This window comes from Azolla caroliniana, unplaced genomic scaffold (assembly GCF_043228905.1).
Source record: "Azolla caroliniana isolate FFs.n. ecotype wild unplaced genomic scaffold, voAzoCaro1.0.p SCAF_1, whole genome shotgun sequence".
Taxonomy (NCBI): domain Eukaryota; kingdom Viridiplantae; phylum Streptophyta; class Polypodiopsida; order Salviniales; family Salviniaceae; genus Azolla; species Azolla caroliniana.
Window position 1 is genome coordinate 27,235,208 of NW_028230436.1, and position 27,428 is coordinate 27,262,635.

The window sequence follows — 27,428 nt, forward strand, 5'->3', positions numbered from 1 at the left end:
ACTAGACCAACTTCCATGAAGGGTTCGGTATTATGAGAATTACGTACTTAACGCCCAAACATGACATTGTACATCTTTGTGCCTTTTGCTTGCATAAATGGATATATATTGCTTGTCGATGAACAATTATTGGGTAATGTACAGAGTAGTATGACATTATGAAATTTTAAGTTGAGAAAACAAATCTTTTCTATTTGTTAAATTTGGTTTTCAAGTAAGTGATAATGGTCTTTGAAAATATGACACTACTTCTTGCAATGACTATTCCCCTCATTGCTGAATTGTGTGGGTCCATGTGAATTGGCCCCCTTTAACGTGGGTGGAATGAGAGGTCACATTAGTTATAGACAATGGACAATATTGAAAGAATTGTGAGTATGATTTAAAGAAAATCGAAATATATTTAAATTGACATTATATGTTACCAGAGAATGCGATCAAATCATCGCCTTCACACACTCACAAATCAAAACATCACACAGATTTTATTGCTCTTAGATTTACTAGGTTATTATATCAAAATAAATAAAAGGTAAGTGGCATGACGTTGTGACTTTGAATCTTGAGAAACTAGGGTTTGGTAATGTCACCTAAGAAAATGCTCCTAAAGATGATCACATTTTCAATATGTTAAAACAAATTTATTAAAACATAATTATGTCTAGAATCTCAAGAGCAATTTCCAATTGCAGCATGAGAAGATAATATGCGCACATTGAAATTAAAACTTTAAGAATGCCACGTATATGTCCTCAATGTGCATAACGATGCCTTTATTCTTCTTCTAGGACATTCTTTAAACAATTTCTTGTTTTGACTAGATAACCAACTATATCTCTTGCCCATGAACAAATTTCAATTGTTCTCTTCGTAAAACCGATGGGTCTATTGTTTTGTGATAAACGTGCATAAAATGTGCAAATTCTTTTATGTGTGTCTTAGCATAGTTTAATTATGAAAAAACATGATTAATGTCGTTCTTTTGGGATGAACTCTCTATTATTTGCAATAAGTTTATATTATATAGAATATTAAACTCCAACTCTTAGATAGAAATGTGATTCTTGCAGCCACCTTTGATTTCAAGCTTAATCGCCCATATTAAAAGCATTGCATTCTTAGTTTTGAGTTCTTATGTTGACGAAATAAGTTACGACTTATTCCAAACGAAAGAAACGAGCAAATGTTTGTACATTATGTAAATAGTTTGTCACAAATAGTAAGGCATGCTAATATTTTATGTTTCTTGGTATAGTAGCCAAAGTTATAGATATAATAGGGTTTATGCTTGACAAGCCATGAAGCGCTTGGAAAATACTTGGCCAAATTTAAAGTGAAAAGGACATGACAGTGTGGTTGAATGCAATGTGCGGGTGTGGTCACAAACAATTGCAAGATGTATTTGGTTACTGTGCACAATACAAACAATGGTATTATGTTGTAGTATCGATAGCTCTTTTCAGTTCATACTAGCAAATTTTGAAAGTCCAATTAAAGAATTCATGTATGAATCATATGGCCATTCCCCCAAGCAAATATGGAGATATCCTTCAAGAGAGTAATCAAATATTAAGAGAATTCGCCACTAATGATCATCCCAAGAGAGAGAGAGAGAGGTTCAAATTAGGGCAGCTATCTGCAATCTATGATCATTAAAATGTGACCAACAATGTCCTTATGCAATTGGCCAATTTTCATGATCATAATAGGACAAGGCTGTATGAATGATATGTTAGAATGTTTGGGAGGGGTCACTACTATATGAACTATGAGAAGTGAAACACTTTATATATGATGCCTATTGAGAAGTGTGTGCCACAAAACTCGCTCCTTGAGCCCTACATAGAACAAACAAACTCATCCTACTCATGTACTTCGAGAATGGACATTACAAATGGCTATATTCCCAGACATGATACCCATTATAGAATTGGTGGTGGATTTGGCCTAGTTTGCACATACTCCCTCCCTCCCTCTCCTTTTCGACCCAACATGATGAAGTCAATGACTTCGACCTTACGAAGAAATGTGTCTCGAAAGCGCATCACAATGGATTTTCAAAATGGACCGGGCAACATAATGGAATAGATCCCATATGTCCGGCATATTTCCTTGGTGTCGTCGTGGTAAGACACGGTGTGCTCAACGGTGTGCTCAAGGATGGATGGGAGGAGGGTGGGAGAGAACCATACTGTGCTCAAGGAGAAGGAAGAAAGTGGAGACAAAATTTGAATTACAATTTTGTATAAAACAAAAAGAATAGAGTATAAATATATAGGTATATAGATTATATACCGGAAGTACAAATCAAAGAGATCTCATGTCTCTCTAAGAAGAAGAAGAAGAAGAAGAAGAAAGAAGAAATGATGGTAACTAACCACCAATCCAATCTTCCTTCCACCTTCCAAGTGGCAAAAGATCCCCCCCTCCCTATCCCTTGCCAATGAGGAGCCGCCACATGGTAGCACGCGCTAATGAACGAGCGGCACGAATCGGGCAGGCGGCACGAGATCATTACGCGCGCGCGATGTCGAATTTCTTCACCGCTTTCTTCCAGACATTGGAGAGGGAGGCGCGGAATCCCGACTCGTTCGCATTCGGGTCCCCGCACTCTCCTCCCTGGACTAAACTGCCGCCACTCTTCTTCTTCGATGGTGTCGAGATAGCCGCCACCGCCACACATCTCTCTTCAACTTCCTCCCCTACTTGTTGTCGTTCTTCTTCTTGTCCTGTTTCAGCCCTTCGCCTCCTCTCCCGGCCCCTCTCGACGATGACACCCGAACCCGAGCTCGTGTTGTTCCGCTTCACCATCATCGTCTTATCCACCTTCCTCGCCAGCCCTCCGCCATCCCCTCCTCTCTCTGACAATTGCCTCCCTAACAACCTCCCCTCCTTCCTCTCCAATGCAGGTATTTGTGGTGGTGCCCTCCCCGGTGGCGTGGACAAGCTCCTCTCCGTGCCCCCTGCTGCCGCTGCCTCCCGTCTCCGCGGGCTGCTGCTCCTCCCTCTCCAAGGCCTCGCTGCTACCGACACCGACCGATGACGGTGACGATGATGGCGGTGACAAGATTCGGTTATATCAGGCATCATCTCGACCGAGCTCTTCTCGGGGAGCCAGATGAGCTGCCCATCTTGCTTCGGTCTCATCTCGCTGCCCCCCACCATCGAGTGCCTTCGATCCTTCCACCCCGCCTTTTCATCATTCATGGAGACATGGTTCAAATCTACCAATGTCAATGTCCTTCGGGCCAATTGTGGTGGGGGTAACTCCTGGGGTTGCAATGGAGATGGCCTCGATGATGATGATGATGCGACCGAGGGCGATCCGTGATCGATGCGAAGCTGGTCCATGGGGGGGCCTTGAGAAGAAGATTCACCCAGTAAATCTTGTAACTTAGGGTGGATCCCCGCGATCCTTTGCTGCTTGAGGCGCTCCTCCCGCTGCCTACGAGCTCGCATCTTCTCCACGAATTCGGCTTCACACTCAATCTGGAAAGCCACTTCCCCGCACTCTTCTTCTTCATCTTCTTCTTTATCTTCTCGGGCATCCCCGTCCTTGTTGAGCTTCAGCCCTGCCAAACTGGATATGACTCTGAGCTCCTCCATCTTTGAATCCTTAATTATTTCAGTATAGCCTCTCAATGATGATGATGATTTCCGTCGGGATGACAGGTGGTTTGAGTCGGGGACATTGATATTAGAAGCCACTCGTTTGAATGTTGGATTAATCGAAGGACGCCGGATCCACGGGCTCAATATGGGATGTGATTTCTCAGGTTTATTCTTCTTCTTCTTCTTCATAGTGAACTCATTGTGATCTGCATTTACTCCTACATATCTAGCCTGGTTTGGAGCATGGATTTCCTCATTTGGCACCATATGAGCCTTATTTGGAACGCTTTCCACGTTTAGCCTCATAGGTCCTCCTCTTTTTTCTAGGTCCTTTGGCTCTTCAACGTCATTTCCTTCTGGCTCTTCATCTTCTCCTTCTTCTGCTTCAGGATTAAGCAATAACTTCTTCAACCATTTGTCTAAATTGAACTTCCCCATGCGTTTGATCCTATCCTCTTCCTCTTCTTCTTCTTCTTCTTCTTCTTCTTCTTCGTCTTTGATGGCCTCAACCATGGCAGCATTCACCTTCCCTTTCATCTCCAACACCTCTTGCAAGAGCTCATCTAATTGCTCATCATCTTGTGTTCTCGGAACAAAAACCTCCTCTTCAACCTTCTTACCCGGTTGCGGAGTTTCTCCATTAAACCTCAAGGTCTCATCATCCTCGGCTTCATCACTGATTAACCCAACGTCAAAATCACCATTATCGTCAGTGGATCCTTCTTCTTCCTTGGCTTCCTCATCCTCAAACAAAAATGCTTCCATATCATTCATTTCCAAGCTCTTCCTCTTCATTCCACTGTTCCCATTCAAATTCGCCGGCACCACTTTCTGTTTCCCGTCATTGTGTGATGCATACCTAATTGATCTGTTATGAGCATCGATATTGGTTAAGGTATCCACTTCTCCGTTTTCTTCGTCCTCCAGTTCATTAGAAGCACTGTACTCTTCCTTTTCGAATGACTCGATGCTGTCTTCCTCTTTGCTCAAATCCGTGGTGGTATTATCGAAGGATTGTTCTGTAGAGAACTCTTCCTTTGCAGCTGTCCTTGATTGGTGAAACTGGGTCGGCTTAGGGCTATCGAACGACTGACAAGGCCACTCTCTTTGGCTTCTCATCTTGGTGAGGGACGTTGGTTTCACACAAGTGCCCACATCGGTGTGTCCGACATTGCGAGTTCTTTTGATGAATTTGGGCCTAACAGATGCTTCTAAGCTTTCTCTCTGCTTCACCCTTCTCATCAGGTCCATTTCTGCTGCGTCGCATGTGGCTTTCTGAGACTCCAGCCTAGCAAGCAATGCATTGCATGCAGCTTGATTCAGCCTTGCTTGCTCTTTGTACACAACACACCTGTATATTCAGAACAAACCAAAACCCAAAATGGATGAAAACCCATATGATATTCATTTAAGGTTCATATAAAAAATGGATGCAAGATTTATACCTAAACTGTTTTCATAAAGAATTTCACAGACAATGTGGCATTAGAATTGTAGATCACATTCAGGATTAAAAGGTTTTTTGTCTCTAAATGCTTATATAGGTTTTAGTTATATAAATGGACATCATTAAAATATTGACAAATTTCAAAAAGCACTTGAAGCTATTTAGCACTTACTGGTGCATTGTGTCTCTTATCATCTTGTCTAGACATATCCTGTATTGAGATTGCGTCTCGGACCATTTCCTTTGCTTTTCCACGCGTTTCCTTTCTTTTGTGAGTATTCTCTCCAATTCCTCCAGAAGTGACTTCTCCTGGTCGTTATGGCTTCTCAACATCTTGAGCTCATCTTCCAATCTGATAAGCTCTTCTTCTTTTTGTTTTTTCTTTTCTTCTTGTGCCACTTTCAGCTTTTCTTCTTTTTGTATAGCACTAGCAACTAATGAAGTGACACCCTCTTTATTCTCCTTATCCACCTTCCATTCTCCTTTCATAAGCCGATACTAGAATAAATAACATTGTGCACACGCACCCCAGGGAACATATAAATTAGTTCATGTTTCAGAAGGCATGATATCATTGGATCATAAACAAAAATCATGTATTGACCAAGCATGCATATATACCTTATCTTTGATTTGTACAGTGGATCGATTGATAAGCATCGGCTCGAGCTCTTTAATCTCTTTCCAATTCCCAGGACCAACCTTCTGCACTGCTCTTCTAAGTGCTTCTTCCTCATCAGAACTCCACCGACGCCGAACGGTCGAGCCTTTTTAAAAACACATTCAAATTTCAATCTTACATCAAGATATATATGTACATTCATCCATGCTGAATATATGCATAGCTTGTAATGCATCTTTTACCATTATTCACAACTTGATAGGTTTGTTTTGTTGTGGTTAATGTTGTTTGATTGTGATTTAGCACCCGTAGAGTATCGTCCATAGTTTTCTGGACTTTCACGATGGCGGCTGCAGCAGGTCCCACCTGATGTTTCCTTTCACGGAAGTGTCGAGGCCAAGAGTGACACTCAACTACAAGGGTATCGTCCAGTTGTTCATTCTCTCCACCTTGGAAGAACAGTGCAAATGCTCTTTGCCTATCCCAAATCAAGAAATTGTATAACCATTCCATGTAAAAGAACTCAAATGTTCTTATATATCTACGATCAGAATCCGTCCTGAAAAATAACTTCCATGAATGTGGACCCATTCAGTACCGATTTATCTAACCTGAAGTCAGCATTTTTAGAAGAGAATGCGCAGAGAAATTGATTGACCGAAATGCCGATTTGAAGATCCCACCAAGGTACCAAAAACTCTAGTTTTGTTCCTTTCCTTTGATTCACTTGCCATTGCACAATGCGAAGGTTTCCGACAACTGTCTTTCCTCCCCCTATTTACACCATATAGGATTAAATATCAAATTTGATCTGGAGGATTCTAGCCACACAACATTCAACATTCATTATTAAGGCCCAACCACCCCCAAAAAGTGTTAATGTATGTATATGCCTGTAGCCATCCCTGTACATAATCTGAAAATTGAAAATTTTCATTGAAAGATATGGTAATTATAGCAATGAAATTTGCACATACTTGAATGAGGAAACCAATGATCAACTTCCCAAGCGAGTGGGGAGGCAGGGTCGGCATTCCAATAGACAACGTTGCCATACATATCGATTCGGAATTTAGCGGGGTCAAATCCAGCATTTCTACATCAAAGAATCACATCATTGTCTTATGGATCTTGATTTATCATAATCACAACTTATGGAGTGATAAATGTCTTGGCAAGTGTTAGGATCCTACACATTGCTATGTTAATAGATCATGGTGTGCAGTTATTAATGGATGGGATTCCCTTGGCTTTTCTTCAACCCATTAAGAATGTGTAATCGTGTGGATGATCATAGAAAGAACATAACATAAAAGAAGAGTATGAAAAGCTAACCCTAAGTGATCCAGTTGTTGCCATAGAAAATCAGCGTGTTTTCTCGCATTCGCCAGGTCTCTCTCCTCTTCATTAACGTAAGGAAACAATTCATCGAACTCTTTGAGCTTATTCATCTTCTCAAGAAAAAAGCAAGTAATCAGTCACAAAACATTTTTTTGATTTTTCCAACATAGCCTAAAGTAAGATCCAACTTCAAAGGTTTGTGGAAGCATAGCCAAAGATCTAAATTTTTAGCACGGGTGGAAGAATCGCTGAGTCAAAAGCAATATCATACCTCTTCTTCTAAAGGCGAATAAGGTTGAAATCTCTGAGGAGGACCTTCTGTATAAGGTGTGATAAGCCCTTGCATCTGTATATAGGCGTGCCGACAAAGCTTTCCATAGCCTCGAGGATAACCTAATTGATTGTCCACTACTCGTTCTTCCTCTGTTAACACCGTTTTAGCGAACATTTCTTCTTCTTCTTCTTTTCAAAAAGGGCCAGAAAAAGAAAAAGAAAAACACACACTCAAGTTAAGTAATAGCCAGATCTGCTGTGGTTTCAATGAGAGTACTGTTTCTCAGAGATGCTCTGTTTTCTATTTTCTGAAGAAACAGGGGAATGAAGAAAAGAACAAAAGAACAGGGGAGGAGGAGGAGGAGGAGAGTGGGCTACCAAGGAAAGAAGTAAAGAAGCTTTGATCTCTCTCTCTCTCTCTCTCTCTCTCTCTCTCTCTCTCTCTCTAAAATTTCAACGGCTCAACTGAACCCAAGTTCCTCCCAACGGCTAGAACTTCATTTCTTCATAGCATCATTCAAAATCCTCATAGACTCTCTCTCTCTCTCTCTCTCTTATGAGAGAATAACAAGCCACATATTGACTGATTTCTCCAAACCCCTTTGGCTATGGTCATCATTATAAATGTTTCACCAGACACACCTATCGATTATAATCATCCATCCTGCTTTGGGGTTCTCGACCTGCATTCAGTTGAGGTCGAGGAAGAGTGTGAATATATATAAAAGTTTAGATCACCAATGAATTCAAATCTCTCAATCCTAACTGGATTGCTTCCTCGAGAAACTTTAGACCAATCTACTAGCCTTTGTTGTGTTGAGACTCGACATTGAGATTCCCTCCAAGTTCCCAAGTTCAATCATTGGTTGTATAACCTAACAAATCCACAAAGGAATAGTTTGTTGTGCATGATCGTGAAGTTCAAATGTCATGAACTTACTTACCTTGCAATGATGACAATAACCCATATGGGCAATGTACGGATATGTTAAATCAACATACATCACAAGTACAAACATAATCCTCAACAAAACTATGAGCATGAGCCATAATTACTTGTGTATAACCAAATATAAAGTCATGTTAACTCCAAAATGTACACCCAATGCCAGATATTTTTGCCTTCCAACATGTGACATTTTGTGGAATGAAGGAGGAGTAATGGGTCAATTTGGGCATAGTCTTGACAATGTTGTAAAGGAAATCCTTCTTATACCTTTCATGAAGATTCGAAATCACTCATGGATATTATCAATCTAGTTGCATGATGTGATAACCAATTGTTCAAACAACATGTGTTTGTTTCATTTCATGGCCAATGGACGATTTTTATCACAATCTAATATACCAGACATCGTCAACGAAATAGAAACTGAAAGTACCAACAAATATCATGCTAGAGGTTAGAGTTTACTTATGCCCCAATAATAACAAAACTAACTTCAAGCCCAACTCAAGCACTCAACCCCGTTCTAATAATCACCATCCCCACTTTGACGTAAATTGTGGAGGTGTATTGTTGAGGATCTTTATCTGATGCTAAGAAGTTTGACATAACATAAATTGTTTATGTGTTTGGTCACATTGAGCCAATACAATGAACTAACCTTTAGATTCATATTAAATTGTTGCATCAAATTTGGTGCGTATCTAGCCTATTGTGTGCCACTTGCTTCCCTAACTTAACTCCTTACTAATGTCCTTCCTCTCTTAACTAACAAAGAAAATGAAGAAATTATTGTAAAAGTTGACTTAACCTACACTTAATCGAGAAATCATACAAAAGCTAACCAACAATATAGTTTGATTTCTAATGAACCACCTGTACATGAATGGAGCTAAAATATTATGAACAAAAACTTAAGACTTAAGCTCAAAAGTGAGAAGGTAAGGCTAAGATTAGGGCAAATAGGAAGAGAGCACAAGATATTAAAGTAGAACTTTAGCTTAAGATGAGAGTAAAAACTAAATAAGAGTAAATATAGAAGATAGTATTTTCATTGATATACTTCTTTATTTTACAAGATTGGCTCTATTGTGGATAACCTCGGCATATTCTCCCCTTTTGTCCAATGAGAGGAGGCCAACAAAACAAGTGGCCATTGCAAATGTTGTCAAAGAGCTTGAAAATGGTAATGTCAAGTGAAATAAGAGCCACACCTAGATGACACTTGCAAGCGCCTTTGTAGAGGCTTCAAAAGCAAATAGTCCACCCTACTCCAAGCTTCACAACCCTCTGCACCAAGAGAAGATTACACGTGAGACAAGTTCGTTGATTGTCCAAGTTAACGTGCACCAAGAAGAGATTGCATCATTGCCCTTGACTTAATCAACTCTCCACATCATCCTTGGTTTGTTGTGACTAAATTCCACAATTTGAAAATGAATTGGCAAGCTTGTTTTATTAGGTTTGCCCTACCATATTATGAAGCAATGTAAATATAAAATATATATAACAATTATATATATAATTATAATTATAATCAAATATTCATACTCCTCAATCATTGACAAACATTTGGTTGGGCAACATTTAGAATGATCCCCATAGAAGATGCAAATCCAAAAACAATGTTATAACTCTTCAATTGCTTCACTTTTCATGTTGTTCACTAACATCCAATCAATGAAAATGAATTGTTGGATTGCACATAGCATGGTTGCACCTAAAACTCCACCAACTCCTCAATTTTGGATTATGTTTAATGTCTAGTTGTAAAAACCTTGAAAGTATAAAATAACTTGAAAATACAACTACATAGAAGTTGGGTGTGGAATACCAAGTAGATACAAATACCAAGATAGACCTAGAGAATGCGATTTCATTGTGGGGTCACAAATAAATATAAACAAATTAAGAATGTGAGATGTGCAACAAGTGATGACACATTATTAGCACATGTAAGGGCACCTTATTATGGGGTGGGTTGGGGATGCATTTCTGCAAAACTGAGCTATTGAACACAAGTTTGATAAGGAATTTCACTAAATCCTCAATTATGTGATTAAACGAAATTTCATCCATGATCTTGTTAAGGAAATAACGTCATATTCTTTGTTTCCAATTTAAAATATTGGTTATAGGCCAGGTGTTTACAAGAAACATGCTCATATTGTAATATATGGGAAACTACCTTTTATTATGTAGCAATGGCTAATGCTCAATGGGCTTGTAATGTGAAATGGGCCCTTTATGGTTTCCAACTTGTGTAAAGGGGAAGAGCTCTCATGTAAAAGAGGCATTTTGAGCCCAAACTTTGGGGCTAACTTTTGGTTCTCATTCTCTCACTTTTGCATTCGCTCAGAGAACTTTCCACCATGTACCTTTTGTCCATCAATTAATCGAGATATACATTTTTTTTACTTAGAAAATTTCTATTTAGTTCAGAACTTCACATATTTTTTTTATCTCGGATCCTTTATATATACTTTATAATATAAAATGGGCATGAGACACTAAATGTCAAGCATGAAAAAAACACGGTGTGGTGTATTATCACTACATCTATGAGAAAATTGTAGTGTGAGATAGATCTCCAAAACATCTACACCCAATAGTATATTATCATTATCTTCCCAATGGCTCTTAGAGGGAAATAATTGGGATGATTTTTCAAATGCACTTGATCTACTAACCTTGAGGTAAACTACAAGAATTGAGAGTGTGAAATCCAAGGTGGTTATATAAATAACTATAAGACAACCATAGTAGATGTTGAAGGGAATTTTGAGAAGTCACGTTAACCACACATAAGGTGTACACAAACTTTGGAGAATGTGCAAAAGTCCACCCTTATCTGCTCAAACTGACAGAGAACCATATGCTTCAAAGATATGACACACATATCATATTCCCCATACAACTATTGCCAAGTTTTGGCAGCAATTATGGAAATCACAACACGTTGGGCGAATTACCATGTTTCAATGGCTATTAATACATAGGTCACTACCGATTGGAGTGTAACAATGTGGGATCCTTAGCTCTCCTAATTGAGTAGCGTGCCCAATGCAATAGAATCAAACCGACACACTCTATGGGATTGCCTAGAGACCCATTGAATATGGCAAGGGATTGGCCGACTATTGCAATTATGCCAGGTGCAAGGCACATTCAAGTGGGAAATGTATGTGGGCTACCATGGCAAACCCCAATTGACATATACGAACATCAAGAATGGATGACGTTGGTGATAAAGGCACAAGAGGTCTTGTTTTCCACCATCGACAATATTCACTCAACTCCCATCAATGCCAAAGCTCAAGTTGTGTTGGAATTGGTTAGCCCAATAACATTATGGATTCTCTAGAAACAACATTGTAAGGGGGTCTTCTCCAATCAAACCGTGCACCAGGCAACGGTATTGCAAGAGATATGGAGTGAAATTGTGGCCACGCTAAAGATCCAATATGATGGCATCACAGGTGGATCCAATGGAGACAAACAACAACAATTGGCCTTCATCCAACAATGGTCGTCCTCTTTCTTTCTTGAGTCAATGGGTCTCCACATAAGATGGAACTATGGAGGAGTCCTTTCTAGGATCTATATATAACATTCTCAGCTATAAAATTGTATAACTAATGGAAGGAGTTTAAAAAAAATAAAAATGAAGATTCACCTTGGTATTAATGGAAAGATGCCCAAAGGTACAATAGATTATAACCCTCATACCCACATCAACCAACATGTCAAGTATCAAAAGCCCTCATGTAGGGTCGTTCCAAGATGGGGGGCGATAAAAGCCATCTTGGTGGAGCATATCTCCACCTTATTCTCTCTCCAAAAGAGGTGAATACCTCTGCCTTTTTCCAAATTTCTCGAAATTGTTGTTGTTTATGAATCACAACTGTAGGCTCACCAGTTATTGCCTCATATTGACCTCTTAGTGTATGTAAGAGCATTAACCATGTCTCCTTGACTAATTCAACCACATTATGTTTAACTTTTTGAAACACACATTTACATCTCACCTTCCACAATACCCAAACTACGAAAGAAGATATTGTAGAACAGACATTGTCCTCTTCCAAACAACAGATTGTTGTAGTATAAGAGACCTCCAATACAATGTCATGTCTTCCATCGGAGAGGAGAAGAAAATCAACAAACTCCCTTTCATAGTTCTATATTTCTTTAGCCAATCTTCCCCATCTCACAAAACCTCATGTGTACACTTGTTTACCATAAATAGGAATCCACATTCTCAACATTATTTTCCAAACTGCCCTAGCAATAGGACATATCCATAAAACATGGTAAACCGATTCAAGGGGAGAACCACAACTATCACATTTTAAATCATGGCAATGCCCCTACATCCATAACTTCATAGGAATACCATAATGTATCAACAACCATCTAAATAACACAACTTTTTTAGGAATTTGCATGGCCCATAGCCATTTCCCATAGTCGGTTACATTACTAGATCTCCATAATTTAGAACTTGTTGGCGTAACAACCACACCCCTCCTTAGCAATTCTCTACCCATTTTTACCAAATACTGAAACAATGGGATTTGCTTACCTAGCATTTTGTGCGTTGATATGGTTTAGCATTTCCACTTACGGGGATCCCACAAAGGCGATCAATGTGCTTATTCTCATAGACCCACAATTCAGAGAGATTGTTTATATCATTTGGATGTGGATTCAACATCCATTTTTTATCTTTCTTCCACAATATACGAATAGGCAACACATTCCCTTGAGTTACAATTCCATCTTCCACAAAGAGAGAATGAAGTCGTCGAGAAGGCAAAACATCGAAGTAAAGGCATTTATGAGAGTTTTTAAAACCCATGACCCCCCAACAAAACATGTAAGGATAAAAACATACCATACCAAAATAGACTAGTTTGAGAAGGTTGAAAGGAAGACATCGTAGAGACTCTACCCATTTCTGCATACATAATGTTCCCTTCCCCAAATTGTTCTACAAACATGGGTTTTGTTTTCCATGGCCGAAGAAGAAAAAGTCAACCAATTCCCCATTGAATCAGCTTCACCTTTATCAAAGTCAGCCAAATTCAACCTAGTTCTCTTCCCTAACATTACTCCCTCCTCTGATGTAACTAGTGGGTTCAATATGAGGGGTTGGCGCAACCATTCCTCCGTACATGATGGTAGAGATTGGACTAAGTTATGTTTCAAATCCCACCATGCCTTCATGATACCCCTAAAAACTTATCGCGACAAAAAATATCAATGGAATGGTTAAAATCTCTTAAAAACCACCATCTAATACTCTCTTTCCAATTGCCACCTATAGAAGGCATAACTTTAACCATTCTCTGCCTTAAGATTTTTTTCCAAGGCTCCCAAAAAATTTCCCAAAAAAGCCTTACATTGTAAAAGAGGATAAATCAATCCAAGACCACCCTCATCCTTTGGAGCTATAATAAATTTCCAAGATACCTTGGCTCTCACATATGAACAATCTTTAGATCCCCAAAGGAAATTCCTAAGAAGCCTTTGTACTTGTGATAAAGTAGAACATGAGCACAACCAAGCTGATAAAATGTACCACATGGAAGCCAACATTACTTGATTGGCAACAACAACCCTACCTCCCAATGACAATTTAGCAGCATTCCAATATAACAATTTCTTCCTTATAGCAAGTGTAAAGAATTGGGTATGATTCTTGTGTTGCGGAATAGGTGAGAGATGTGTGTGTGTGTGTGAGAGAGAGAGAGTTAGAGGAGAGAAACAAAAGATAGATTTTTGAGAGACAATACAATACTCAAGAAGATGTATATTACAAAGGAGATTAATCGACAACATTACAAAGTAGGAGGAGAGTTCTTTATATAGTCACTCTCTCTCTTCATTAACTACCGAAGCTCATGGGTCATGGGGAATGTGAAAACTCATTAGTTATGTGTCATAGAATATGATTCTATGACACATAGTTAATGTGTAGATAAGAGTGGTGACTTTTGACCTTTGAGTGCACATTCTCAAGGGTGTGTTCACTCACTAGAGTAGGTTGAGCTTGATTCTCAACAAGCAACAAAGGAGCTACATGATCTTCCAGCGAAAGATTAATACCTACCTAACATCCCAAGTATCTTATAGGTTTACCATGCGGAATCCATTGAAACCCTTCATGTGGACACCACAAAGGGTTTACTATGGTACCTACCCAGAACCCCACCAATTTATTCCAATTAATAACAGTCCTAGAAGCATAAAAAAATGTATAAATAGCTTGTTGTACTCTAGAAAGATTATCATAAGAACCTTGCAAATACAAGGTTGTATCATCAACAAATTGACAATCCACAATTTGTTCCTCTAGCCCTTTTATATTCACAACATTGCTTGTAAGAAAACTACAAAAAGCTTCTGCAATCATCAAATATAAAAAAGGAGCCAATGGACATCCCTGTCTCACTGACCTCAAAATTGAAAATGCTTGGCCTAGCTCTCCAGCTACTAATACCCTACTAATAGCTGAGTTGTAAAGCGTTGAGACAGTCGTTAACCATTGATTAGGAAAACCCAACTTTTCCATGTTGACCCTAAGTTTTTTTTTTGATAAAAGATTCACATTGGTATTAATGGAAAGATGCTCAAAGGCTACAAAGAACTCATACAGGAAAACATAACCACCATACCCTCATCAACCAACATGTTGAGTAGCAAAAGCCCTCATGCATCTACTTGAGCAACTGAATTTCACACCTCTAAAATTGGGGTCCCTCCAAGACAGTGTCGTAAAAGTGTAGAGTTGTGTGTTGCAATTGCTGGGGTTCTATGACTCAGGGAGATTTGGGATGCAAAGCAACGGAATAGGAATGGAGAACTTGGTACTATATTATGCTTTATTGGGTGGTTGAATCCTGTCTACAACTGCTTTATCGGGTGGCCAAGTCCCGTCTACGACCTCTTCGTCATGTGGCCGAGTCTTGTCTATGACCTCTTCATCGCTCCTTCACGATCTCCTTCATCCATTGTGACCTCCTCCGTTTGCCTTCTGCTACTCTGCAGGGGAGGCGATGGGCTCCTTGATGTCGGATCTCCTCTGCTCACCGACTCCTTCTCTATCGGGTGGGGTGGGGGGGAGGGGATCAGACTCCTCGATGCCCCTCCCGTATCAGGGAGGGGACCTTTTATAGGTGGGGAAAGGCCCCCCACCTTCCTTCAAACCACCCTTCAAAAGGGCGGTTTGCAATTTCGCGTTTTTGTTTGTTTTTGTTTTTTTTCACACTTTTGCAAAATTGCAAACTTGTCTAAGGCATAACTTTGGCTCCCAGACTCCGATTGACAAACTGTAAAAACCTACGCATTCCTCATCATCTCCTCTACACAATCTGATTACTAGCTCCACAATTGTAGTATCACTTCTCGTCGTCATTTGCAGATTAGCCTCGCATCTTCGTAGGACTATATCTTTGTCATCCAACTTCCACTTTGTGATCTATAAAGTGCTTTGGCTTCCTCGTGGTAGACTCTAGATGATGAAGACCTATTTAGCCTTTTACAGTTGTTTGGACATCGTGAAGTATTAACTTCACATTTCACGACACCGGTGGGCGGAAAAAACCATCTTGGTGGAGCATATCTCCACTTTATTCTCTCCCCAAAAGAGGTGTCGACCTCTTCCTTTTTCCACATTTCTCTAAAATGTTGTTGCTAATGAAACACAACATCAGACTCGCCAATTATTGCCTCATATTGACCTCTTAGAGTATGCAAAAGCATCAACCATATCTCCTTGACTAACTCAACCGCATTCTGTTTGACTTTCTGAAATACACATTTACATCTTGTTTTCCACAATACCCAAACTACTAAAGAAGATATTGTAGACCAAACCTTGTCCTCTACCAAATAGAGGATTGTTGTAGTACAAGAGACATCTAATACCTATCTTCCATCTAAGAGGAGAAGAAAATCAACAAACTCCTTTTCATAATTTTGTATTTCCTTAGCCAGCCTTCCCCATTTCACAAAACCTCACATGTACACCTATTTACCATAAACATAATACAAAGTTCTCAACATTCTTTTCCAAACTGCTCTAGTAATAGGACATACCCATAAGACATGGTGAACGAATTCAATGGAAAAACCACAACTATCACATTTTAAATCATGGTGATGCCCCCACCATTTGTTATTTGGAGAAAAAAGTCCACCCTTATCAAATTATAAGGGAATATGTCCTTTGGATTGAATGTGGCGAATGTTATATAATATCCCACTCATTCTACATTACGATAGGTTTGTTTCTTATTCTAGAAGAGAAAGCAAGCCTCCCCCATGTAATCGTTGGCTCATTGTTGTTTGTTCAACCCACATCTTGTTTAATATAATCTTGCCTTATGAACTCTCTCTCTCTCTCTCTCTCTCTCTCTAACACACACTTTCTATTAACTCTCACTACAATGTTTAATGATCCTCATTAGAATTCCTTATGTGCATTATTCACATGATTGAATATTGGAAAAAAGCAAGGCACACGATACTTTCATCCAAGTTTTAGACATATATCCCAATTGTCCATGCCATCTCATACTTATTAGATGCATATTTACAAAAAAGAGTGCTCATGTTAATACATGACAATGCATCATGATCTTTGCTCACAAAAATATGATGCTTAATGATTATCAGTTGTACAATGTGGATGATGCAAAAGTCCACCAATTATGTGATGAGCCTTTGGTGTAGCAATGTAGCATATAAAAAGGTAACATTACATGTATATTTAGGAATAGCCTTCATTACACACATTGAGTTATATCAATATCTATTGATTTAGGAGCATATGAGCTATAGTTCTTGTTGTACCAATCTCTATCATAGTATGAACCATACATACCATTCGTGCATTCGCATTCGCGAATGTTTCAACCATTCGAGTATGATAAACACCCTCGAAGAATGGTAAATACCATACTTTTGGATTAACTATTTATTATGAGGTAAATAAACCTAAAAAAAGGAAAAAAAACGTTAAAAAAGGGGGGGGGAAACACAAGAATGTTTGAATAACATTCGCATTTGTTTTCGAACATAGGAAAACAAATGTTATGCTACACAAACACGAATTTTACTTACTATGATCTCTATTGCAATTGTGCTTTGTGACACTATTTCTTTCTCCACACCATTTATTATTCACTCTCATTTTGTCTCTCCCTTTGATACAATGCACTACAAATCGACCGCAGTCTAGTTGGCTTTGTTACACATCGTCAATCCAGATCATTACATGCACACGATCCTCTCATAATCAGAAATATTGTTTCATTGCTTATTCGTAAAATTCTTGAATATCGAGGGTCAATACTCCATACTTGATCATCAAACATTGGATATCTTTACCAAGGAACCTGGAATTGATTAATTCAAACAAGTTTTGAAAGTACTTGGCCTACATCCTCTTGATCTACCATGCGTGAATGCACGAGTGAAAGTAAGAGATCCAAACTAGTTGTATGACATACTTGAGCTTGAAGAGGAATGTTGAGATGTCAACCTCAACCCTACTTTACGTGCAAACACACTCATGGGAGACATGTGTGAAGTCAAACATTGTCATAAGTCTAAGGGAATATATCCTCTATATTAAATGAGTGAATACTATATGATATCTCACTCATTATATTATCACGACAAAGTGGTTTAGGATTCTCTGAGAAAAGGCATAGAATGTAGTAGGTAAACCAATCCTCCCCCATGTAATTGTTGTTGTTTTTTCAACCCTATTTTGTTTAACTGCCTCTCTCTCTGTCTCTGTCTGTCTCTCTCTCTCTCTCTCTCTAACACATATAACACACACATGATTTATATTATCTTTGTTGCATTGTTTAACAATGCTTAATTGAACTTCCATACTCCTTTACATATGCGAAAGCATCCCATTATAAGATGAAATTAATGAGGCACAAAACAAGAATTATTGGTCTTTTAACATTTTTAGTTAGTAGAATATTGCAAACCTTAGGCCAACTTGATACTACTTCTATGATGGAAAATAGAGGTGTGACCATTGGGAGTGGAATGATGGGTTCCAAGTTAGTGAAGTTCGAAGATTAAAGTCAAAAGCATACAATGCACGAGATTGTTGTACGTTGGAAACTAACATAATTGAACCCTTTGTTCACCTAGTTATTGAGTTAGCCACTTGGCTATGTGATCATTTATCAATAAGCCACGAGCATATCTTTTTACCTTTCATCTACAATGTTGCCTTAACTTGTCTTTGTACACATTGCTAGAGTGTACATCTAGATATATAAAGTCGACAAAAGATAAAATGTTACATTATACATACGGTGGCCTACTCTTATAATGAGCATTTTACATTAAATCTTGCCATTCTACCTTTGGTAATAAACATAAAATGCACCTTCTTTTATTGTTGGTTATATTGCATTAATGTTCCCCTCCTCAATCCCAACATCTCTATATCATGATTAGTGCTCAATGGTGAACTAATTATCGTTCAGTACACTTCGTGTTACCATGATACGGGTCATTTTTTAATTGTAAGAACTTCATAGCTTCCAATAAGGTAGGTATTCATGGAGAAACTTGAGAGGAAAACCTATTTTTGATTGTTAAAGGTATAATATTTATAACTTTTACTGATTTATTCTATGTATCATACTTGCCATAAACCTTGAATTAAATGTTACAATGTCTTTTGGATAACCATATTGCTCACATTTTTATATAGAGAGAGATTTCCATACAATTACAGAGTTATGAAGAAGGTCTATGACATATAGCCTCATTAAATTGGAAACAGTAATTGTACACATTAGTATTAAGGTTTAGGAACCTCTTCGGAAGATCATTGAGAACAATTACCACTTAACTAGAGAGTATGATGGAAGAAAGCCTAATTATTGGGAAATCCAATTGGACTATTTTTCCACAATCATGATGAGATTTGTGCTTATGGAATGCTCGTTTTCATTGCCCAATGCCCATTTTACCGAGCCCTATATTAAAATAGAAATTGTACATGATGACACTAAATTTTATATATATATTTCCGAAAACAACACTAAAATTTATATTAATTGTTTGATTGTGTCATGAAATTATCGAGGTGAACACTCATCTATAAAAGAGACTACATGCACACCCTATGTTTATGAAGAATAAAGCGTGTGCTCCATATGGTATAAGACAATATCCATCACCTCCTTTGAGAGAACTAAATGCGTGCTTGAGTTTTATGGCTCACATAAGTAAGTTGTAACCATAGATATTGTATTAGATGTGTTGTTTCGCATCCTCGTGGAACATCTCGTCCCTAGCTAAATGAATCGTTATTTCTATAATAATACAATATGTTAACAAGAATTAATGCATTGTTTCAAAAAAAGGATCAACAAAGATGGCATGCTACATGAAAAAATTGTTATTGTTTGGTTTTTCTTGTTTGATTGAAGTTCAATATCAAACATTTGACATTTTGCATTTGTGCATCTCTTTCCCATTTGATGATTGTATGCGTGTCACATGCACATATTGACACGTAGATAAAATCACGTTTTCATTCATCAACTTTTTATCTAGACAAGGCTCCCTCAGATCCTTACCTTGATAAGTTACGAAGACAACAATGAAAGATCAACATTTGGCCACATGATCATTCATTGTGTTGGTGATAGGCTTAAAATATTTGTGGTGTGTAGTACAAATTTAAGGTCATAGGATATCCGTCTTTGATTTTTATCAGAGAAATATGAATTCATTGAGGAAACTCATTAATTGTGAATGTGTGCTTTTAAGCTTTGTGGATAAGGATGCGGCGTTTCGACGCTCGAGAGTCACAAAAACACTAATTGCTGACAATTACATGCTCTTAGGCAAGTTATGAATGATAGATAATTTTACCGAATAAAGTCTGAAGTAAGTGTGTAAAGATTCCTCAACCACTCATGAGTGGGAAAAAAAATCGAGATTCTAGATGATTTTATCTGAAAAAGAAATTACTAACGAGTAACCAAATTAACATTTCGCCATTGATAATTCCTATACCATAAAGTTCGAACCTCAATAAAGTCAATTTGGGAGTTTCTTTGTTTTTATTTTTTGAAGAATGTGTTCCCTCATGCCTAGTTGGAAAAGGTAATGCACGTAGACCTTTAGCGAAAGCTTATGGTATTACATCACTTACTATTGGAATCAAGTCTATATACGTTGCACCTTACAAAGGGATGGATCCCTAGGTTTGTGTCCAAGTGCATGGTACCTTTTCGTGGGTCCTATTATCTATATTATCATGGTTCTATGTGAAATGTCTAGGATTCCATCCAAGTGCATCGTATCTTTTGAATGTGTCCAACGAGAATCTTCTTAGGCGAATCTGGCTTGAATCCGTCGCGGATTGCATCCACGCAGCTGAATCTGTCCATATTCAGTGTATCGATTTCGATGGAATCCATACGATCGTGCTTTTTCTTATTAAATGTGTAGATGAAATTAGCACCATGATATGCCCGCTTATTATATTCTTATCGGCATTATTGTGGTAACAATCTCTAAAAAATGCATAGTTGTTGATCGTCATGCAAGCACCTAGCATTCCATGATTCACCCTTTAGGTTGATCAATGATTTTTTCTCATTTACTTACAAGTTCTTTTCCTCCGTACATGACAACCTAATAATTGGTTAGTGTGTGTATCTAGGTCATCTAGAAGTAACTCTAATGATGTTTCCTACAAGAACCATCTCGTTATCAATGAGAACGCATTTGTTACTAAGGTTTGTATGTGAGATCAAATTACATATATTTACATGTTTTGATTCGTTTCACATACACAAATATGTACTCTAATAGTTTTGGCTTTGAGGAAAGGTTTCCTATGTATTTCCAAAAATGCTAAGAATAAAAGCATTCTGATGTTCACTATCATGACCATCTCTCTATCGATTGAAAACACATTTGATAAAGACACTTGTATGTAAAGTCAAACAATACCTATTAACAAGCTTGCTTAAACTTGGCTAGGTAGTTCGTAGCTCATGTGCATTCATGTTTGTGGTCATCAATTTTGGCTTTGGGCAAAAGTTGAGAGGTTCAAATTTGATTTAGAATATTGGTATTTGGATGGCATATCCAATATGTCAATGGGGCATTGTTTGCGAGAACTTCATAGGCAAATTGGGGCAAATTAGTTGCTAGAAATCAGGTAAGTTTGCAACGAGTAGTTTTTGAAGAGTTCAACGTGAACCACTTTGGCATGCAACTTTCTAGGTCAGTCAATGCAACATTTACCTGTATCCAACCCCGAAACTCTTAGTTAAGCCAAGGATATACTTAGCCCAAGCATGAAAGACAACTAAGCATGCCTATAACTTATTTTGTCAAACCTACCGAGCAATATACTACGAGCTAAGTCTTCTCTTGTAATTTACATTCTCGTGTGGTCCATATTGTTCATCTTAATGGGTCGTGGGTTACCGACCGACAATGGTAACCGAGGCGAAGCAAGGCTTTGTCGGGGTGAGGGAGAGTGTCAAAGAGGCGAGTATACGTTTCATATACGTATACGTTTGATCTTCTTCTCGTTTTCTCTTATGATTGAAAGAGAGGGGATTAAAAAGCAAGGCATCGTTTGTGATTAACCATTGGCCCCAAAGAAACATTAACTACATGCACTACCTTTGTCACTTTTGCTTAGGATTATCATATGCTTTTATGCCTAGCCCATGATACATATACATTTCTTTTCTTCTTCTTCTTCTTCTTCTTCTAATAACTTGATTCTATAGTTAATTCAAAAGAAATTTCAACTCATATATATTTGCAAGTTACAAATTACAATGAACCCCTTAGTAATTGTAAATTAGCCCTTCTTCTTCTGTTTATCTCTACTTTTAGCATATAAAAGGCATCCTTAAGTTAATGATCATAGTGTCAACATACTAACCTCATTCTTATACACCCATTTCCTTCTTAGTGTATGTTAGTGTTTGAAGTTAATTAAGAAAAGCAATGGAACATATCTAAATTTAAGCATATATATATAGGAGCATCTAATTCTACTGAATCCATCACTTGAAGCCATTACAATACATTTGAACCAACACAATGGGCTCTCTGGCAGAGCTAACTTTGGGCAGACCCTCCTCCTCATCCATTACTAGTTATAAACATGGTGTTAATGATCATCTTGAGTCCGACATCGAAGAACATAATAGCTATGCGAACAAGATCGATCAGATCCACACTTACTTGAAATTGCTCGAAGACGAACGGAGAAAGATTGATGCTTTCAAGAGAGAATTGCCCATATGCATGCAGCTTCTCAATTCTGGTTGTCATTCATCATTAATCCCTAAATGTTCTGTCAATGTTAGCCCTAGTTAAATAGTGATGTTAATGTTAGTTTACATATATTTATGACTCTGTTTCTGATGGGAGTTTCTTCTTCTGATAATTTTAGCCATAGAGAATTCCAAAGGAGAGCTTTGGGATTATAACCATGGATCAGATCATCAAACAGCCGCGGCAACTAGGCCAGATTCTTCTGAATCTGGCCTCGTTGATCATGAAGAAAGATTTGTTCCATTGACCATGAAGAAGAGGTCACCAGTTCAAAACCAGGCTAATCCTTCTGGTGATCAAACAAATGCACTGAATCAAAATGGGTTAATGTCGAAATCAAAACAATTGAAAGAGACTAGATTTTGGAGCCCATCAGAAGCCTATGCTCATGGACAAGAGGTAAAAGAAACCCCAAGCATGTGCATATATATTCACATTCAATTTTCATACAAATCTACCATTGAATTTGATCATATATTACATACAACACTTTTTGATCTAAGGCACTGATTTCATGTGGTTTTGTCCTTGGTCTTCTTCTTTTTTTACAATGCCCCCAGATGTTAGCATCTATAATGACCAAGGAACCACAACAAATGGTGAAGAGAAGGGCAACCAATATTTGCCCTAGTTTGGGAGAGAGCCGAGCTTCTTGTAGCCTAAGTAGCGAGGCCATGTCAAATCCCGACCTCCGCTCGCCAGAACGGCCCCGGGGTGCATTCATGCCCTTCCCCTGTAAAAATCAACATCTTATAAAGAGGTCTTCTTCTTCTACTACTACCACAACAACTATTGTGGAAGGTGGTGACAATATCATGCTTAATCCACCCATGTTCTTGAAACCACATTGTTGTGACGATAATGAAGGAGCGAATATGAGCCACAGGCCTGATAATCCTCCATCCTTCTTAACACACGAGTACTCGGATCATAACGCCGACAATGCAACTGGCAGTGCCGACCAATTCGATCAAGCGTCCTTGGGAGAAATCGATGAACCAACTCCTACCACTAGTAGCAGTCTCCAACACCATGATGAGATTAATCCCAAGGAGGTTAATGCCAATCATCGCATAAATGCACCTATGCCTGCCTCTCGTGGTGGTGGTGGTGGTGGTGGTGGTACAGTACTACCAAATGAGCCGTCGAGGAAGCGGAGGCGATGTTGGTCTTCGGAGCTTCATCGCAAATTTGTGCATGCCCTTCAAGTGTTGGGTGGATCAGAAGGTATACATATATCCATATTTTTTGTTTAATAGACCAGATAATTTGAGAAGGTAAGAAGATTCTAGAGGGCTTTTTAGTTTTATTTTTATCATTACCACTTGGAATACCCTAGACAGTACTTGATCATCTATACTCTTTTCATTCTAGAATCTTCTAGATCTTTGGTCATCCCAGAAACCCATAGTTATGCATTATCTGTCGAACCGGAAACTTGTCGATCTTTCGGGATAGAGTTTGAAGTCCATCTTGATCATGACATCACAAAACCCTAAATTCATAAACCATTGCGATTGCGATTCTTTAGGTACATACTTGTAACCACATTGCAGACATTTTCTCCGAAACAATTACTGTAATGATCAAACGATTTGGGGCTTGATATTTATTGTATGCGAGATCAACAAAATTTGATGAAAAACTCTCATGTATAACATGATCTTCATTTCTATGGCCCATACAGTTGCGACTCCGAAACTCATCCGCGAGCTAATGAAAGTGGATGGGCTAACAAATGATGAAGTGAAGAGCCATTTGCAGGTGAGAAGCAAAACAAAGCACCGAGATTTATAACAAAAAATCTAGTTTTTACAAGGGGCAAAAAAAACAAGATTGTTTGCTACTAATCAAAATGTGATAAGATCAACAGTGTGAGGGGATTTATACTGATGCCATGTATTGGTTTTACATTTCAGAAGTATAGACTACATACAAGAAGGCCCAATGGGTGCTCAGGGGAGAGAACAAAAACTCAGACTCCACAACTGGTGGTGTTAGGAGGTATTTGGGTACCCCCACCTTCCCAGAGCTCTTCAGAGGACCCTTCATTTGCAGCTACACAGTCATTAGATAGGCAAGCTGGGGAGAGTGATCAAGATGCCATGGATGAGGGATGTAGTTGGATCAAAGGTGGACCATACATCACCACCCAAAGCCGAAAGTTGGGATTGATGCATCTGGGTATCCATCATGGAGAGTTTTCTTATGTTCAAAACCATTGATTTTCTATGTTACATCTGAATCTTCAAAAATGTGGAAAACACCCTCCTCAAATACTATAAATTTGGTCTACACTGACATTAACCTTCCCTTGGGGGCTAAAATCAGAGTTTACTACCCAAGATGAAGTGCTCTTAGACTCTCTCATTATTGGTGATTCGGGGGCACATGTGGCCTTGTTAATCTACCTGTTGCCTCAAACTATAGCTAACTCATGATTCATGGTCTTCTTTTGTTTGAGAGATTGCATATGTATAATATAACACCAGCTTCTTGCTAAAGTTTTTCTCCCCACTTCTGTTCTCCCCCCCCCCCCCCCCCAAAACACAGTTGGAAACACATCTAAGATATAGAGTGGACATCATCATGTAGCAGCCATTATACTTTCAGAAGTAAACACTCTTAAACTTGATTTTTCATGCAATTTTCCATCCCTGCGAACATTTGAAAATCGGCTTCGAACTTCGAATAAATTGAGGTTAAGAGAAATCATCTACATGTTGTTTCTAGGATAAACGTCTCCAAAAGCATTGTGAGGTTCACTCTGGAAATTTATATGTTGTCTAGCACTGCTTAAATTGATTGGTACGAAAGCATGCTTCTGTTTTAAACATCAATCTGTTTTAGACATTAATCAGTTTCAAAGCATTCTCAAAAGTACAAGCAAAAGACTTTGAGCATTTTGATTGTATTGTTTACCAACGGTTTGGTGGTGACTATATACACAATTTACCTATTGCTTTTCATTTTAACAAAGAGAATTAAACTACTTTCATTACCTACATTCGTCCAAATATAACTAGAGCCAATGTCATGTCTATCTTTTGCAACGCTTTACTTTATGTATGTACTTCAATCATCTTGGCTTTTCTCTTTTTCTTTTATTGGGGTCTTATCCATTATTAGCTCTTTGGGCCTTTTTAATGCCATGTTTTCAGGTACAACTTTCTTTATAGTTCAAATCATTATCTTTCGCTAAAAGTAGATAGAAGGAAAACACTTCCTCAGGGAAATTGAGTAGATACCAATGTCACAGAATGCTTTCTTTTCAAACAATTTGTGCCTAGGTCTTACTCTTACTCCCCTCTATATGTGATTTTATCTTGCATCAGTAGCTAGAAATAGAAGTTATCCACTCCACAATTTTCATAGGCCAATGACTTTGTGTCACATCAACATGGGTTCACTTGAGCACATGGTCAAAACATGGATCTTCATCCAAGCACCAAGTTAGTATGTACTGAGTTGGAACTAAGTCATACATTTATATCAACATTATTTATGGTAATGCTTAAAAAACCTCGTTAACTTGATCGGAGATTGCATTGAGTTGATTGGAGAGTTCAAACTCGCGTCGTACATTGACATGAATATAATTTATGGGACTACTTAAATTAGTGTTTGAGTTTATTGGAGATTATATTGCATGGTTACACAATATTCACAAATCCCCAACATCTCATAAGAATGTCACATAATTAAGAAATCATTTGGTATTACAAAGGACCTCAAAGAAAGAAAACTAAAAGATCAAAAAGTATTCATAAAATAGTAATGTGAGCCAATTGTAGAAAGGATCAATAAGATGCCCAAGAAATGTTTATTGCTTGGACAAGTCTATATTAAATATTTAATCAATTCTTAAATCAATATATTAAATATTTAATCAACTCCAAATCCTATCATTACATCTTCTCCATATATAGAGGAGGAAACATTATGCCCATGTTGAAAAGTGACAATAGTAGAAGGCCTAGCTGAAAATGCCAAATATGACCTTTTCAATGTGCTAATGTAAATTTCCCATGTTCTCTCCAACATTCTCTTTGTTGGGCATAAAAATTGTGTGAAATCAGCAACCAATTATCATAACAAGAGAACAAGTCATCATAGAGATCCTAGACATGGTTGATGGTGATTCATTATCTCTTGCCATTAAACTTGAAGTTTGGAGATTCTTACATTTACTTGCAAAAATTTAAGCATCATAATTTTGGTAATTGTCAGTTTAAATATCATTCAAAGGATGATGGCTTACATATTTATGAGTGAAGACCCTTTAATAACTTGCTAGAAGAACATTGAAGCAAATGAATACCCAATAGAAAACTCCCGTGAAGTTAAGAGAGGAACGGATGTCATGTGCCATTGAGGTATGAGCAAAAGCCAAACCCTTAAAAACCCTAGAAAACTACAAGTAATGTGATGCCCAATATACAAATTAATATCATGTTCACAATTCAACTTCGAGCATAAATGATATTCCCTATAAACGATCACCAATTACTCACAAAATACATTTTTGTCAATTTCGATCACCAATGCATTGGAATGTTTGATCCATTTATGGTATCTCTCAACATTAATGGGATTGCATTCAGATAAAAAAGGTGTGGTAACTTACCCTATATGCATGTGTTCCAACTATTTGATGGAGCTCATAAAGTTTATCACTCACTTTTATAAGGAAGGAATAGACCAACATTGGTTGCCTAGTTTTATTATTATTATCATGTAATTGGTTTTCTTATGTTCATCGATAAGATGTTCTCTTTACTAAAAAACTACAACAATGTAAAGTACTTATGAAAATGTTTTAG

At 38.0% G+C, this 27,428-nt stretch overlaps 3 protein-coding genes across 3 annotated transcripts in view; 1 reads left to right on the forward strand and 2 right to left on the reverse strand.

Moving 5' to 3' along the window:
- The window catches only part of LOC147869362 (pentatricopeptide repeat-containing protein At2g03380, mitochondrial-like), a 61,929-nt gene extending 43,867 nt beyond the window's left edge, over positions 1-18,062 (reverse strand). Inside the window, exon 1 of the mRNA XM_087328589.1 lies at positions 18,032-18,062. The gene's annotated coding sequence lies outside the window, so the exon portion shown is untranslated. The remainder of the gene's footprint in view (positions 1-18,031) is intronic.
- On the reverse strand, positions 2,474-7,513 carry LOC147869369 (uncharacterized). Its single transcript, XM_087328576.1, has 8 exons — positions 7,294-7,513; positions 7,017-7,132; positions 6,659-6,777; positions 6,293-6,455; positions 5,924-6,159; positions 5,681-5,826; positions 5,232-5,557; positions 2,474-4,963 (listed from the first exon to the last, which is right to left on the reverse strand). The coding sequence occupies exons 1-8, from the start codon at positions 7,468-7,470 to the stop codon at positions 2,515-2,517; spliced, it is 3,732 nt and encodes a 1,243-aa protein (XP_087184702.1). The 5' UTR covers positions 7,471-7,513; the 3' UTR covers positions 2,474-2,514.
- Positions 18,063-22,022: 3,960 nt separating the features above from the next.
- LOC147869370 (transcription factor HHO3-like) lies at positions 22,023-25,122 on the forward strand. The gene is made up of 5 exons (XM_087328603.1): positions 22,023-22,594; positions 22,724-23,004; positions 23,166-23,832; positions 24,293-24,369; positions 24,525-25,122. The coding sequence occupies exons 1-5, from the start codon at positions 22,369-22,371 to the stop codon at positions 24,828-24,830; spliced, it is 1,557 nt and encodes a 518-aa protein (XP_087184729.1). The 5' UTR covers positions 22,023-22,368; the 3' UTR covers positions 24,831-25,122.
- The last annotated feature ends 2,306 nt before the right edge of the window (positions 25,123-27,428 follow it).